Here is a 17780-nt window from a genome sequence, read left to right on the forward strand (position 1 = left end):
AATAAAAATTAAATGCTATACCATATTCGGGCTCTAACAGGTGCAATGGTGAAAAATTAAATTGTGTCCCATATTCAAGCTCTAATGGAGTGCTATGGTGAAAGGTATGACAAGACACTAAGTTCCTTGCAAGAGAGTGCTGCTTGAGACAGGGTATGAGTCACTGTTTTAATTAACACGAAACCACTTCATAGCTTACTAAGTAAAGAGATTTCTTCAAAGACGTTTTTGATATTATCGACAAAGAAATAGGTTTAGTAGTAAGAAAGGATTTTTCATCAGTCCAGGTGCAAACCACGAACTAATGGGAGTAAGTTTCTGCAGTTTGCTTGATTTTGCTTCCCCCCTTTCCATGGTATGGCCAAGGAGGAAAAGTTCTTGGGGTCATAACAATATATGTTGAAGCATTCAGCTTATTTAGAGAGACTACCAGAGCATTATGGCCACCAGCTTGTAACTTAGATCTTTTCACTGCACATGATAACCACCTGATGCTGCCTACTTGGTTTGAAGGTACTCCCCATGGGTGCCACCCAATCTGAGCAAAAGTCTCCTGGCTTGATGGCCATTGCACGGAGTCCCAGTGCTCCTAAAACGACAGGCACTTACTCCTTGGCATGCAGAGGGAGGTAACAGCTCGGGCATCAGAAATGTGATCCCTACATAATCAGGGGGCTACCACCATGAAGGTAACCAACAACTATCCACATGGAGCGCCTACAATGCTGGGTACTGAGCGATCTTCCCCACACAGCCCACATATCAATAAATTCAGATTTGGCGGGGGGGGGGGGGGGGGGGGGGTTGTCTTAACATAAGTACTGTAAAATAACATTTGGGAAAAGAAGTGGGAAAAACTATAATCAGTGTTCTATAGAATAGTTACACTGTCAGCAATAAAGCTGAGGTACAGACCAGTCTGATGAAAGATGTAGTGAGAAATAAAGATAACAGCACAGGAAAGGAAGAGGCACTGCAATAGCTTGGTGCCCCGTGTTTCTTACGCAAGTACTCATAAAAGAGTAGTGTTTCCTCTTGGAGGTTGTGTATGCATTGGAGATGCTGACAAGTGCCATCTAGAATCAAACACATTAAAGTGAAGCTGGGCCATTTGTTGCAGATAGGCTGACATATTGAGTGTAAAGACTTGGTAATATGGTAATGGCACAGCACATAAGCATTACGTTTTGTAACAAAATGTGAAAAATGTCTTGGTTGATGCATGTGAAATTGATAAAAGATGGAACAGAAGCTGTGTGCAGACAATATATTTACAACTGTTTGACATACTTTCATGGCAGGAAGGAAACCGTTGGTTACTCATTGCATTTGAGTTGAGGAGGATTACCAGGTTGGTTGCACCAATAATCACACCCATTTAGCAATAGTTCATTTATTAACCTTAACGCATACAAGGATCACAAAGAACTGAACTGAACATGGTGGAACAGCCAAAGATAATGCTTAGAGTTCAAAGATGAATGCACATCGATGTTGGTGTTGATTTCATCGGCGCCACAGGGTAAACCATCAACAAGCACAAAGATAAATGAGATCAAGCCAGTGTGACACATGCTGGTACATAGTTGGTGACTGTCTCTGAGATTAACATATGAGAAGTAGTGATCTCTCAAGAACAATGTTATCAGCATTCAAAATGGTATTGGTGAACGGATGATTCATTCCTGATTTTTGTTGCAAATAAGCTGATTGACTGTAATGAATGGAAACTCCTGGAAATCTCACTGCAACATGTGACCATATCCAGTTTTGTGCAAAATATCATGACAGAAGATAATACATGGTGCTATCTGTGGATGGTACACAATCATCACAGTTACAGTAGACAGCTATCTGCATAGTATTTCATTTTACATACAATGAATTTTATGTCTTTAATTAAGTCAATTCCAAATTAATGTTACACTAAAACAGTTTCCAGAAGTTTTAAAAGTATTGCTTGAAGTGTGTTACAGTAAATGAACATTATTTTGAACATGAATAAAAATATAGTGTTTGTATCTCTCTCACATTCTATTCAGTAACTACATTACTCACCAATCATTATCTTCAGCTTAACAGCACATAGCATGAAGTCATCAAATGCAATTTTTCCATCTTTTGTGCCATATCGATGCATGAGCACATTAAGTATGTGGCTATTTAACTTATAACCTGCAGCATTCAATGCCTCACGCAGCCCAAATGTGCTCAGTGTCCCATTGCCCAGTCTGTCATGAGTTTTAAACACATGCTGCAAAAAAGAAACAAAAACTGCCCATTAAGAAAATTTTGATTGTTTTTGTTGACATTATATTCACCTTCCCTGTAAGACTGCCTATATTCAACTAAGAAAGTAACAAACAACAGTAAAGATAACTATGTTTCATGGTAAAACTGTATTCTGGAAGTGAGAAAAATATTTTGAAATCAGGTGATAGACTTGCTGATGAAAAAAAGACAGAATTGTATTTAATCTACTTTCACAGTGAGATGAATGGAATTATTTTCTGGGGTGACTCAGCCCAGTCCTGCAGAAATGGTGTGGTTCAGAAAAAAAATCTTGAAGTAAATAAATGGGCCTTTAATAACAAAAAAATAAAAAAATAATAAACCAGGACTTGGACTGTACTATATTTACCACTGACTAGAACATATTTCCTTAACCAATGGTCAAAACTGCTGCATTTATTTCCAGCAGCCCCCTAACAGAACTGAACCAATCAGTGGAAAACTTCCTATTTCCATAACTAAATTATAAAGGTAGCTCTACAAACATTAAGAAACTTATTTGAATGTCAAACTGTTTCAATTATTTCTTCATCAATGCTACTAAATCTGTTGCAGATGTACCATGTTATCAGGATGAACCACATTTTGCTGATTAAGATGTTGTGCTTCATTAAATGAAGTTTTACGATGTTAAAATATTTGCAGAGCAAGATAAAATTTTTATCATGACAAAAACTATACATATCTTATATTCCATAATTCAAAATGATGAACTGCTCCAACGAAGGGAGATGTTTGTTAAGAATATGTCGAAAAATTCAGAGATAAATTTAGTACTCAGGAAAGCAAACAGCTGAAAATTAGAAAAATTGTTTTCTCTCTCTGTCCTCACAAATCTATTTAAAGTATATGACTGAAAAAGATTACCTGAATCAGTTTTTCGTTAAAAAGGGACTTTATCACATTACAAAACATTTTTGTGAACCATTTCTTACTATGGGGCTGGTGTGTAAATTAGTAGTAATTTTCTGTAAGCATAGTAAACACAACAGATACAAGCAACAGAGATTTTAGTCATCAATTATATATTCTCCTTTACTGTTTACAACAGTCTGCCAATACTGGGGTAACTTTTTGATTCCATGACTGTGGAAATCAAGTGGTTTCGAGACAAAGAGTTCACTGGGCCATGTTCAGAGTGTGTTTTCATTCAGGAAGGAAGTTCTTTCAACATTGTTCAATACAGAGCAGAAAAGGTGGGTGTGGAACAACCCAGTTCCTGTACAGTGTTTTTTGTCAGTCTAGCAGAATGCAGGTGGGCTTTGTCATGGAGTCTTTGTCATGCAGTCTTTCTTGTTGATCTTAGATTATGTATGCAAAATGTCACAGTTGTTGACAATAAATGTCAGCAATGGTGGTTACATCTTGGGAAGCAATTCATAGAACACCACACTGTCACTGTTCCACCAGATGTATAACATTATCTTTTGTGGATGAGCACAGGTCTGTGTATGGTGAGTTGCTGCTTTGTTTGTGCTCAACAATCCCTTTTTTCCCCTTATTTTAGCATGAAGACACCGTTCGTCATCACCAGGAATGATACAGGATAGGAATGGTTGGTGTTGTTCACAAGCTAATTGCTGACAATCAAGCAGAGATACAACCATTTTTGTGATTTTGGCTTAGAGCATGTAGTACCCACACAACCACACAACAAATTTTTGAACCTTCCCCATTGTATGCAGATGTCACATAATGATGGAATGATCACAGTTCATCACATTTGTCAGTTCTCAAGTATAGTGATGTGGATCATTGTGGATTAATGCGTTTAAGCTAGCTTCATCAAACACTGAAGGTCTTCCTGAACAAGGAGAGTCACTAATGATAATGATCCTCCTTAAAATGAGAAAATAATTTTCTTGCTATGCTCTTTCCAATGGCATTATCCCCATACACAGTGCAAATATTTCAGGCTGACTTCACTGCTGTCACCTCTGTACTGAACTCAGACAGAAGAATATGTCAGAAATGTTTCCATTTCTCCACTTAGCACTTAATTTTCTAGCATCCAAAGCTCCACTCACTATCACCAAATGACAATATATGAACTAAAATAGTAACAGCGAACTACAAATCAAAAATGACAGTTGATAAATAAAGCCATACCAACTGAAATTCCAACATGCTAAACAAAAATGCTATGAACTTATGCACCAAAGTAATAGTTTGTAAATCACAAATTTATGAGATAGAGAAGAGTATCCCACAGATCTCCTGGCCATAAAAGAAGCAAATGAAGAGTCCTTGTAATATGAAATTACCATATAACACCAAGTGTAATTCAATTAAACATAGTGCCCCAAAAATAGCATCGCCTTTCACCCTGATATGATGGGATTAACTTCACAAGAAACCAAGTATTTGAGATCACACTGTACAGCCACCCTCCACAGCTCAACTGTCAGTCACAACAGGCAGTGATGTGAATTTACTGCACCTGCTATTGAGCTGCTGCTGCTGCTGATTATGAGTTTAAGGAGGCTAAACATACAAGGTACCGCTGGGTGGATTCATACCTGGGCCAGTGTGCCTCCCGTCCCCAGAAGTGGGCACTTTCAAATGTTTGCCTATCCAGAGGATCATGTGAATTCACCACTCTGAGAGTGTTTCCCGATGGTGGGATGGACAAAAGTCACGCTGAACTTACAAGTATACTGTCAGTGAACAAATATTCTTTCTGTACATTGTCATAGCATTCATCTGTGGGTGGCAATAAAGGCATACTGAGGACCTCATTTCATCAGCCCATGTAAATACTACTCATATCAAGGGTTAACCAACAGGCTGAATTGTAGTACTATGCTATTAAATGCTCTTTTATGCACTTTGCTTATACTGTGCCATATACATTGAGTTGACAAACGTCATGGGATAGCTACTGATATCATGTCAGACCTCCTTTTGCCTGGTGTAGTGCAGCAACTTAGTGTGGCATGGACCCAACAATTTGTTGGAAGTCTCCTGCAGAAATACTGAGCCATGCTGCCTCATTAACTATCCATCATTGCAAAAGTGTTGCCAGTGCAGAATTTTGTGTATGAACTGATCTCTCAATTATGTCCCATAAATATTTGATGGGATTCTTGATGGGCAAGCTGCATGGCCAAATCATTCACTCAAACGGTCTAGAATGATCTTCAAACCAGTCATGAGCAACTGTGATATGGTGCGATGTCATCCATAAACATTCCATTGTTGTTGAGAATGTGAAGTCCATGAATGGCTGAAAATGGTCTCCACATAGTTGAACATAACCATTTCCAGTCAATTATTGGTTCAGGTGGACCACAAGACTCAGTCTATTCTATATAAAAACATTCCACACCTTTGTAGAGCCACCATCAGCTTGCAGAGCACCTTGTTGACAACTTGTGTCCATGTCCGCCGCTCGTGGTCTCGCGGTAGCGTTCTCGCTTCCCGAGCACGGGGTCCCGGGTTCGATTCCCGGCGGGGTCAGGGATTTTCACCTGCCTCGAGATGACTGGGTGTTTGTGTTGTCCTCATCATTTCATCACCATCCAGGAAAGTGGCGAAATTGGACTGAGCAAAGATTGGGTAATTGTACGGGCGCTGATAACCACGCAGTTGAGCGCCCCACAAACCAAACATCATCATCATCAACTTGTGTCCATGGCTTCATGGGGTCCATGTCACACTCAAACCCTACCGTCAGCTCTTACCAACTGAAATTGGGACTCATCTAACCAGGCCACAGTTTTCCAAGCCTCTAGGGTCCAACCAATATGATCATGAGCCCAGGAGAGGTGCTGCAGGTGTTCTCATGCTGTTAGCAAAGGCATTTGCATAGGTAATCAGCAGACATAGCCCAGTAATGCCAAATTTACCACACTGTCCTAAAGGACACACTCGTTGAATGTCCCACATTGATTTCTGTTGTTATTTCACGCACTGTTGCTTGTCTGTTAGCACTGACAGCTCTATGCAAATGCCACTGCCCTCAGTTGTTAAGTGAAGGTCGTTGGCCACTGTGTTGTCCATAGTGAGAGATAATGCCTGAAATGTGGTATTCTCTGCATTCTCATGACACTGCGGACCTTGCAATATTGAATTTCCTTACAATTTCCAAAATGGAATCCCATGTGTTTAGCTCCAACTACTAGTCTGCATTCATAATCTTTAATTCCTGGCACACGGTCATAATCACTTTGGCTACTTTTTCACATGTATCACATGAGTACAAATGAAAGCCCTGCCAATGCACCAACATTTTATACCTTGTGTACATGATACTACCACCACCTATGTATGTGCTTATGGCTTTCCAATGACTTTTATCACCTCATTGTATGTCTATCTAAGAAGCACTGGGTGACATTGTTATAACACCCTCAGTTTTCTTCCCCTTTCTTGTCCTACAGCATGTAGTTTTGCAGTAGCTCTCACATGAAAGTGACATTTGCACCCCATAGGGAGGAGCTGCCTTTCTATGTGCTGACTGTGTTTTCATTGTTTAGTGCTGCCAAGTGATCTGCTGTCCTGTGACCTATTTATGCACAATTTCAGCCTGATCTAGGACTTCTCTCATCCATGTATTTTTAAGCACAACAGATGAACCTGGAAGCAGCAGTTTTACTCAGACTGTTGTGCTCATAATATTCCCATTTATGCAATGTCCACAGAATGTCAGAGAATGTGGGCATTATGGTCCTAATCTCAATTATCTCATGATCAGGATCTTCTTTCTTCTTATCAGGTGCACAGTACTCCATAATGTCACAATGTCACTCCTACAAGTTCAAATGGCATTATGGCCAAGTACTATTTCATTATCTGAGGTGATAAGGCTTCTGTCTCTCCAACATACATTGAAGGAAGTGGAAATTGTTACACCATGAACCTTCAGTCCAGTATTTATCTAACATTCTGAAGAGGTTCATCCCTTAACAGGGATTAAATATTTAAACTTTCATTACATTTGGAACTAACTTCCATCGTAACCCACACAGGCACGAATACCCTCTTGCATTCAATATGACATGAAAGTTTTCAGCCTCTGAATGTCATATTGAGACATTTATTGCCATGCCTGTGACAGATAAAAAGATTCTATGTTAGGTCATGAAGATTGCTGGTTGGAGGCTGCCATGAAAGTATATTATTGTGCAGAATAACTATTTATTCTCTTTATTTTGAAATTAATTCAAACAGCTGTGTTTGTTCATTTATTATGATAGTCCTCAAAGCTCTGCTGGCTTCATCTTCAGGCCCATGCCATGAGAAACAAATTTCTGCCTGCCCACAAAGTATATATCTGCATAATTATGGAACACTATTATGTATAGTTTCACCTTACCTGCCAACATCAACCAATATGTGTAGGTGAATGCTGATTATCATGGATAGTAACATGCAAAATATACACATATACATGTCACAATATGTTTTCCCTCTGCATCCCAGGTGGGTGAGAGATCAGCAGTCCAAGCAACCCAGTCAAGGACCCACACATTCTTCAAGGTGTTTGTGGTATGAAACGTGGTGTCTCCATTATTTTGCTGGAATATGCCATTTGGTACTCTGCTCATGAAGAGGATAATAAGGTTTATCATCCTCACCACACACTGGCAAGCATTCAGACTCTCTTCAATAATTATGAAATTGTCCTGTTATCATAATCAATAGCTCGTCACACCATGATTCCAGGAGTTGGAGGGGTATGTGTCTCAAGGATAGGTGCTTCCTGTGACCTTTCACCAGGTGGTCCACAGAAATGTTGTTGCTGATCTGACTACCACAAACAGAAATATAACTCATTGCTAAACAATACAGAATGACACTTTATGTCCCAGATGACTCTGGCTCTGCACCCTGCAAGTATCTGTTGTCTGTCCTATTGTGTTAGCAGTAAATGACATCCAGCAAATGGAGATTTAAATGTAGCTTCCAGAATCTGTTCTTGATAATTGATGGAGATAGTCTGCCTGGATTTAAGCTATTGTTATTCACCTGTTTGTTAGAACCAGGCAGTCAAGGATACAATCTTTTTGTGGCATAGTCCTTCTAGGAGGAACTGTGACTACTCTTCTTCCCTCACTATTGTCACCCGTCCACCTTGCCATCACTTATTCTGCAGTCATTGCACAACAGCTGTCTGTCTGAGTGATCAGGGTCAGTATGATGCTCCTGTGTTTCTCATCCCAATGATTTTATGTTTCTCAAAGTCTTAAATATGGCGAATACCTGCAAAAATTCCCTGGGCTTGCTGTGTAGTGATGACCAACTGAAAATTTCCAGTAATTTAAGACACACTCAGCAGGTATCATGTACTCACACCATTTTTCATCTGTAGGAATGACTATTTCTGTCTTGAACATGAGTTGTCATAAGGATGCTATTTTAAACAACACACCCATAGGCAAGCAAATACTGGACTATGAAGTTAGTAGCATTCAGTCAACGTGATCATGGTGTAATGCCTTCTATTTCTGTTAGTGTGCTATGTCTTGCTCAACTGCTCATCAGTGTACTTCTGTTGCATGACAGTATTGTAAGTACCATAAGAAATTCCATGAATGTAAATTAGTGTTAAAAAGTTTAGAGGCCAAAGTGATTCATTTCATGGCTATCAAAAAAATTGTGTGAAATGACTCCCAGTTTTCAGTACATGAAAATGAGAATGAGTGAAAACTAAAAGATAGTAGCATGTTCAATATGTAGCACAATTTAATTAAGAAATAGAGAACACACAACTAAAAATCATAGTAACAGGGAACTTATTGTTACATTTCAGAAGAAGACTGCTAAGTGAATACAGTGCTACTGTAAGGACTGATTGTGATTTTATTTGTTCATATTCCACAGAGAAACTCAGTGAAACTACACTAATGCCAAATACAGAATCATAAAAATTTACATACTCTCCAGAGCCTAATGTCTTTCCACAGTGATATGAATTCTTCATAACCAAGCCTTCCAGATTTATCTGTATCTTTCATGGCAACCATACTTCGACAGATCTCTTTCGAAAAACCATTTTTATCTGGAACAAGAAAATGATTAACTTTGAGAAACAAATGTCTACATTCTTATGTCTCAAACAATGACAGTTTATCACCTTATTTGTAGGCACCATATTTTGCTCTCTCCCTCTTTACCCTCTGGAAAAGTAATTGCAATGAAAGTATGATTCTGTCAACACATGCCATTTTCATTCACCACTGATGTTAGAATTTTAGTGGATTTTTGTTAAAATTTGGCTTACATCTGCCATGAAACAATTTGTACCTTTCCCATTCACAAACTGTTATTGAACTGCAAGCATTGCACATGTAGGAAGTCACAAATATTTTAATTCATTCAGTTAGTCCCACAGCAGTACATCTATAAAAGTCTTTCAAATTAAAAGTATCGCATTTCAGTTTGAATTAAACTACAGTTATCCTTAGGCAAAAACAATTTCAATTTACCGTTTGTGTCAAATTAAATGTTTGTGCTGGACCAGAACTTAACTACAGATACTTTGATGTTGAGCCACCTTAACATGTCTCACTGACCAATTCAAAGCATTGTTCCATTTGAACAGAGTTCTATAATTTTTCACAAATGATCAACACAATTTATGATTTACCAAGAGTAAATATATTTTACTTTTTTACATCACCACACATGCATGAAAATTCTTGGAGTAAAGCAGTTTGACTCTGGAAAATGGATTCCCACTTACCTTAAAATTGTTGACATGACTAATCAACACTGCTATTTTAATGACTGATACAGGATTTGAGCTTCCTAAGAGGAATGTTCAGAAACTAAGTGTACTGCAACCAAAACAGGCTGTGGTTTCTTGTTTTTTTTTTCTGAGATTTGGTAACCCTGAGGGGTAGAGGGGGATTCCATCACCAGAGTGAGCATCGCAGGAACACAGTACTACATAAACTAACATTGTATCAAGTGTCCAGTATGTAAAGTACACAAGCGGCAAGACGCAGTCAATACCTTCGCTGCGCAGTGCCAATGGTACTGTTACCAACGACTGTGCCTCTAAAGTGGGAGTTATTGAACGCAGTTTTCCAAAATTCCTTCACCAGGGAAGATGAATGGAATATTCCGGAATTTGAAACACGAACAGCTGCTAGCATGAGTTTCTTAGAAGTAGATACCTTAGGGGTTGCGAAGCAACTCAAATCGCTTGATACGGGCAAGTCTTCAGGTCCAGATTGTATACCGATTAGGTTCCTTTCAGATTACGCTGATACAATAGCTCCCTACTTAGCAATCATATACAACCGCTCGCTCACCGATAGATCTGTACCTACAGATTGGAAAATTGTGCAGGTCGCACCAGGGTTTAAGAAGGGTAGTAGGAGTAATCCATCAAACTACAGACCTATATCATTGACGTCGGTTTGCAGTAGGGTTTTGGAGCATATACTGTATTCAAACATTATGAATCACCTCGAAGGAAACAATCTATTGATACGTAATCAGCATGGTTTCAGAAAACATCGTTCTTGTGCAACACAGCTAGCTCTTTATGTGCACGAAGTAATGGCCACTATCAACAGGGGATCTCAAGTTGATTCCGTATTTTTAGATTTCCGAAAAGCTTTTGACACCATTCCTCACGAGCGACTTCTAATCAAGCTGCGGGCCTACGGGGTATCGTCTCAGTTGTGCGACTGAATTCATGATTTCCCGTCAAGAAGGTCGCAGTTCGTAGTAATAGACGGCAAATCATCGAGTAAAACTGAAGTGATATCAGGTGTTCCTCAGGGAAGCGTCCTGGGACCTCTGCTGTTCCTGATCTATATAAATGACCTGGGTGACAATCTGAGCAGTTGTCTTAGGTTGTTCGCAGATGATGCAGTAATTTACCTTCTAGTAAGGTCATCCGAAGACCAGTATCAGTTACAAAGCAATTTAGAAATTGCTGTATGGTGTGGCAGGTGGCAGTTGACGCTAAATAACGAAAAGTGTGAGGTGATCCACATGAGTTCCAAAAGAAATCCGTTGCAATTCGATTACTCGATAAATAGTACAATTCTCAAGGCTGTCAATTTAACTAAGTACCTGGGTGTTAAAATTACGAACAACTTCAGTTGGAAAGACCACATATATAATATTGTGGGGAAGGCGAGCCAAAGGTTGCGTTTCATTGGCAGGACACTTAGAAGATGCAACAAGTCCACTAAAGAGACAGCTTATACTACACTTGTTCGTCCTCTGTTAGAATATTGCTGCACGGAGTGGGATCCTTACCAGGTGGGATTGACGGAGGACATCAAAAGGGTGCAAAAAAGGGCAGCTCATTTTGTATTATCACGTAATAGGGGAGAGAGTGTGGCAGATATGATACGCGAGTTGGGATGGAAGTCATTAAAGCAAAGACGTTTTTCGTTGCGGCGAGATCTACTTACGAAATTTCAGTCACCAACTTTCTCTTCCAAATGCAAAAATATTTTGTTGAGCTCAACCTACATAGGTAGGAATGATCATCAAAATAAAATAAGAGAAATCAGAGCTCGAACAGAAAGGTTTAGGTGTTCGTTTTTCCCGTGCGCTGTTTGGGAGTGGAATGGTAGAGAGATAGTATGATTGTAGTTCGATGAACCCTCTGCCAAGCACTTAAATGTGAATTGCAGAGTAGTCATGTAGATGTAGATGTAGATGTAGATGAAAGATGCCAGCAAGAAATTCCACCAAGTGCAAGCCACATAGTGTGATCTGCTTCATACTCGTGGTAGGAACAACACCTACTGAAATTCTTTTGTCAAAACAGCTTATGGTGAAGGTGTTGTGAACAGAACATGTGTGTTTAAGTGATGTAGTGAGTTTAGTAGAGGCAGAACAAATGTTGATGATGAACAGCGGAGTGGGAGACCTTCCATTTTGAATGATGAGTTAGTGCAAAAAATGAAGGATATTGTTCATGAAGACTGCCGAATGACAGTGAATGAAATTTTTGAGATGTTTCCATAACATTCTAGAACTCTCTTATGTGAGACACTCTCAGAAACATTGGGGTAATGGAAATTATGTGCAAGATGGGTCCCAAAACAGCTGACAGAGCAGCACAAGAAAAATCTGGTCATTAGCACCTGCGAGTTTCTTGAGCAATATGAATTGGAAGGTGAAGATGACTTTCTGAGCTCTGCTGTGACTGGGCACTGCTGGATTCTTCAAGGCCTGTTCGGACAGTGTTTGTTTGTTGTGACTGGAGATGAAACAAGTATTGCTCATTAGATGCCTGAGACAGAAAGACAGTCATCACAGTGGTGTCACACCAACTCCCAACGTGCCAAAAAATTCAAAACTACAATTTTGGGCAAAAAAATCATGGTCTCAGTGTTTTGGGACTGAAAAGGCATCATTTTGGTCAAATAGTTGCCTCAGTGGGGGACAAACAATGCACAAGAGTATTGAAATATCTTTTAAAAAAACTAAAAGTAGGATTCAAAACAAAAAGAGGGGAATGCTGACAAGACAAGTGTACTTGTTGCATGACAATGCCACACTCACACAGCCTTAGCCACAAACATGCTCTTGAATTCATTTGGTTGGGATGTTTTGAATCACCCCCATAATCCCCAAACTTGCTGCCTTCAGATTGTCATCTTTTCACCTCCTTGAAGGTACACATGAGTGGAACTAAATTTACAACTGATGAGTGGATGCAAAAAATGGTTCTGAAGTGGGGGAGGGGGGGGGGGGGGGTGAGGAGCTTGCAGGTGACTTCTTTGAGGAGCGTATAAAGAAGCTTGTGCCACAACTCACCACATGCATTGGATAGTGTAGTGATTATGAGGAAAAATAGTCAACAAGTGTATCAACATTATACTGTATTTTTTTTAAATACACTTCTATAAAAAAAATTATAAATCTACTACACTTAATTTCTAAAAATTCAGTAGATCGGATTTCAGAAAAACTAGAATATATATCTTCCATACCAATGGGAAAACTTAATTGAGAAAACTGTTAAATCATTAAGAAACATACATGCTGGCATATATTTTTTCAAATGAACTGTGTGTGGTCCTGCAGTCCAGTTTCTTCTAAGAAACATTGTGACAAATGTTTTTTGAGCATCTCACGCAGTGATAAAATTCTATAAATACAAAACATGATTGCTTGAATTAACATAGACAGTGTGTCAATCCCCAAGCACAAGCACGCATGCACGCACACGCACACGCACACGCAATTAGTACTTTCTCAAACTATTTTCTATGCTCAGTTAAGTATTTTTCATTAATAATTAATATACATAGTCTATCAAAAAGAATCATCCAATTTAAAAAAAAAATCTGAATCATTATATTATTTGATATATGTGTTTGAACAATGTACTGATGGAAAGAGCGAACTCTTGAGTTTTACATGGTTCCCTCTAGACAGCAGCAGTGTGCGCCAACTTGAGTTCTAGTAAAAATGGTTTCAGGACAACAGAAAGCATTTTGTGTTCTACGTTTCGTGCAGTGTGGGCCAGTCATAAATGTACAGCATGACTTTTGTACTAGGTATGGTATGGATCCTCCTACAGCACAGAGCATTAGATGTTGGCATGAACAATTCTGAGAAACAGGTTGTTTGTGTAAAGGCAAATTGCCAGGCCATTCCTGAGTGTCTGACACAGATGTTGAATGTATCTGCCATAGTTTCACAAGGAGTCCACAGAAATCCATTTGCCTCACAGCTTGACAGCTCAACATGCCCCTGATGACCATCAGGTGTGTGTCGTGTTGATGTTTACACATGAAACCATACAAAATTCAGCTACTGCAAGCTCTTCATGAAGGTGACAAACAACAACATGTGGAGTTCTGTAATTTCATGCTTGGGAAGATGGAGGATGACAGTTTTCTTCCACGCTTATTGTTTCATGACAAGGCAACATTCCATTTAAATTGAAAGGTGAACCATCATATTGTGAGAATATGGGGTATGGAACAACCATATGAAATTGTACAACACGAGAAGGACTCTTCAACATTTAATGCGTTTTGTGCCTTTATACAGGAAAAGGTATATGGTCCATTTTTCTTTGCCAAGAACACTGTTACAGGAAATATCTTGATATGCTTGAGAACTTTCTTTTCCAACAGTTGGAGACTGATTCGAATGACTTCATTTGCCAACAGAATGGGGCACCATCAAACTGGCATCTGGAAGTGCCGGAATTTTTAAAATGAGAGGACTACTGAATGATGGATTGGTCGCTGTGGACCAAATGATTCAGCCTTACAATACTGGCCTCCAAGGTCATCTGACCTGACTGTATGTGATTATTTCTTGTGGGGGTTTATAAAAGACTGTTTATGTATTTCCATTACCAACAACAATGAATGGACTGAGACGTCGCATAACAACAGCTGTGGAAGCTGTAACTCAAGACATGCTCACTGCATTGTGGGAACAATTTGAATACTGTGTTCACATATGCCGAGCATCTCAAGGGGGCATATTCATACACCTATGAAAAGGTATGAAAAAAGCTTTTTGAGTTTCCCATTCATCAAAAAACAAAATTCATTGTATATGTTTATTAGTTTCAGAAATATAGATGTGCCAAATCAGATGATTCTTTTTGATACCACCTGTATTGGCCGTTATTTTTCTTTGCTTCTGGTACTCTAATTTCAAATAATTTTTCTCTACCTATGCTCACTATGAGTAGGTAACAGTATGAATAAAACTGGAGAATTAGATTTCTATATTTCTAACACTGGACAATCTGTCTCACTATATACATATATATTTTTTGTTACTTCATTGTATGATATAAACATAAGTACCATACAGTCTGACAATTTGCTTACCATCTGAATCTGTTACTGATGTATCACAACACAACACCCCACAAAGGCGAGTACAAACAGAGGGTGAATGATCTCCTGAGTTTGTGCTACCACTAGGCAAATCTATTAACAATAAAAGTCAGTAAGTTAAGCATATACAGCAGTCTCATATAAACACACACACACACACACACACACACACACACACACACACACACAAGTGTTAAACAGGCTGTAGTAGCATACATTAGGAAAGGACACTTCAGTATACAAAATGATAATGCAGCAAGCAGTAACATTATGAGTTAGTAAAATAAATATTTACATAAGGATTTTTGTTTGCTTGTGCTAGAATCTTTATATTCTGCTCACGTGCTGTGAACTATATATGCAAATGAAAAGAAATGAATAATTTTTTTACCACTCCCTAGAGACACATCTATGTGTTATCTATGAGATGCAACTCATATAATGTAATCTAACAACAAACAATAACTATTGACCAGGCTGAGGAATCACTGAGCAATAGGTAGGCTCACAAAAAAGAGTTAAATGTAAAGGTGTGGGAGGAAGGAGAAAGTAGATTCTCTCTCTCTCTCTCTCTCTGTCTCTCTCTCTCTCTCTCTCACACACACACACACACGCACACACATACACACACACACACAAAGTTATATATAATGTCAAAATTCAAAATTTATGTTAGCATATTTATGCTTCAAGTCTGTTGTACACATAGTTGAAGAATTCTGTCACTGAATAGAAGCAGTGATCTAATAAGAATGCCCTCAAGGATTTATGAAACAGTGAAAATGAAGAAATAATTTTTATTTTTTGTGGCACACCACTGTGCATTTGTACTGCACCATTTGTATTGGAGGTTTTAAAGGCTGTTGTCCTTACTGTGGCCAAGAGCAAAGTAGATCACCCTCTGAGCAATCATACTGAATAATAACTATATCAGTGTAGTAGGAAACTTAAAATTGGAAAGAAATAGTCAAAAACAGAAGGGTATTAAGGTACCAAAAAGATCATGCAGTACTATGTTCTTAAGACCAGTCACGGAAGATGAATTGTGGAAAACTATACAGAAACTGAAGTCCAAGAAATCAGCTGGTGATGATGAAATATCAAATCATGTAATAAAGCTGGTATGTGAGGAGATAATGACACCACTGCTGAACATAGCAAACTGTTCTTTCAGAGATGCAAATTTTCCAGAAAAACTGAAGATAATGAAGGTAGTGCCAGGGTACAAGAAAGGCGATAAGGACGACCCCAACAACTACAGACCAGTTTCACTTATATCAAGTTTCTCAAAAATCCTAGAAATGCTTATGTATACCAGATTAGTTAACTATTTGGACAAACCTAACATTCTCATACCCTCACAACATGGTTTCAGAAAGGATAAATCTACAGAATCAGCAATTGCCAGTCTAACAGAATACATTTTACAGTCCTTAGATAAGAAAAAGGTTGTCTCTGCAATGTTTATGGATCTTTCAAAGGCATTTGACACCATTGACCATGAAATGCTAATACAAAAATTAAGCAACTATGGCATTCGGGGGCAACCAGGTGAATGGATAAAATCATACTTGTGCAACCACAAGCAGTATGTAGCATTAGGAAACTCGTACCAATCAGAAACCAAATCCATCAAATACGGAGTGCCGCAGGGTTCGGTAATGGGGCCATTGTTATTTAATGTGTTTGTTAATGATATAGGTGTTGAGGAGGAAGAAAAGAAAATATTGTATGCTGATGACATGACAATACTAAATAGTGACCAAAATATGGAACAGCTTGAGAGAAGAGCATACATATCTGCAAATGTCACAGCTCAATGGCTGTTGGAAAATGAACTGGTTATAAATCTAAAAAAGACTATGTATGCGGTGTTTAAAAACAAGGAAAAGACTGTAGACGTGGATTTAGAGGTTGATGGAACAAGGCTGGAGGAAGTAGAATCTGCTAGAATCTTAGGTATTCTTGTGGATAATGAACTGAAATGGAAAATACATATTAATAATGTCTGTAAGAAACTGAACTCTGTCATATTCTTAATGATGCAGCTATCACAGTATTCAGACAAGAACCTTCTGTGTACAGTGTATCATGGACTTTTCGAACCATACTTACAGTATGGAGTGACTGTGTGGGGAAACTCAAACAAACAAGAGACAAAACGAGTGTTCACATTACAAGAAAAAAGCAATTAGGACCATTTTAAGAAGAAAGACCTCTGAAACGTGCAGAAACTGTTTCAAGAATTTAGGTATCTTAACTTTTTCATCGTTGTATATATACAAAAAATAATGTACATCACAAAAGGTAGTGAGGACTGGATTACAAATGCTAGTGTACACACCCACAATACAAGAAGGAAGAATGAAGTAAGGAGCATACCCAACCGACTGGCAATGCTAGAAAAAGGACCCCAGTACTCTGGTATCAGACTACTAAGAAGTCTGCCCAAAAACCTGCAAGATAGTGTACTTCACAATGACTTTCCAAAGAAACTTAAAGACTATCTCATTGAAAAAGAGTTTTACAGTGTTGCAGAATATTTATGCCATTAAATTTGTATATATTGTTATTCATTATCAGTGATGTAAAAATGTAAGCTAAAGGTGTAGAAAAATAAGTGATAAGTGATAAAAAATGTTAATACTTTGACATGTCCTATATTACACGTACATTTACTGTACACAATGTAATCTT

General features: G+C 38.5%; 1 protein-coding gene across 2 annotated transcripts in view; it reads right to left on the reverse strand.

Annotated features, from left to right (window-relative positions):
• LOC126183430 (calpain-A-like) overlaps positions 1–17780 on the reverse strand; it is a 237547-nt gene that overhangs the window by 9729 nt on the left and 210038 nt on the right. The window contains exons 13-15 of one of the 2 annotated variants that reach the window (XM_049925408.1): positions 15075–15176; positions 9174–9295; positions 2059–2254 (exon numbers count right to left, since the gene is read on the reverse strand). In XM_049925408.1, the coding sequence (XP_049781365.1) occupies positions 2059–2254; positions 9174–9295; positions 15075–15176 (420 nt within the window). The remainder of the gene's footprint in view (positions 1–2058; positions 2255–9173; positions 9296–15074; positions 15177–17780) is intronic. The other variant, XM_049925418.1, reaches the window with a different exon arrangement.

Source organism: Schistocerca cancellata, chromosome 1, assembly GCF_023864275.1.
Source record: "Schistocerca cancellata isolate TAMUIC-IGC-003103 chromosome 1, iqSchCanc2.1, whole genome shotgun sequence".
Lineage (NCBI taxonomy): Eukaryota > Metazoa > Arthropoda > Insecta > Orthoptera > Acrididae > Schistocerca > Schistocerca cancellata.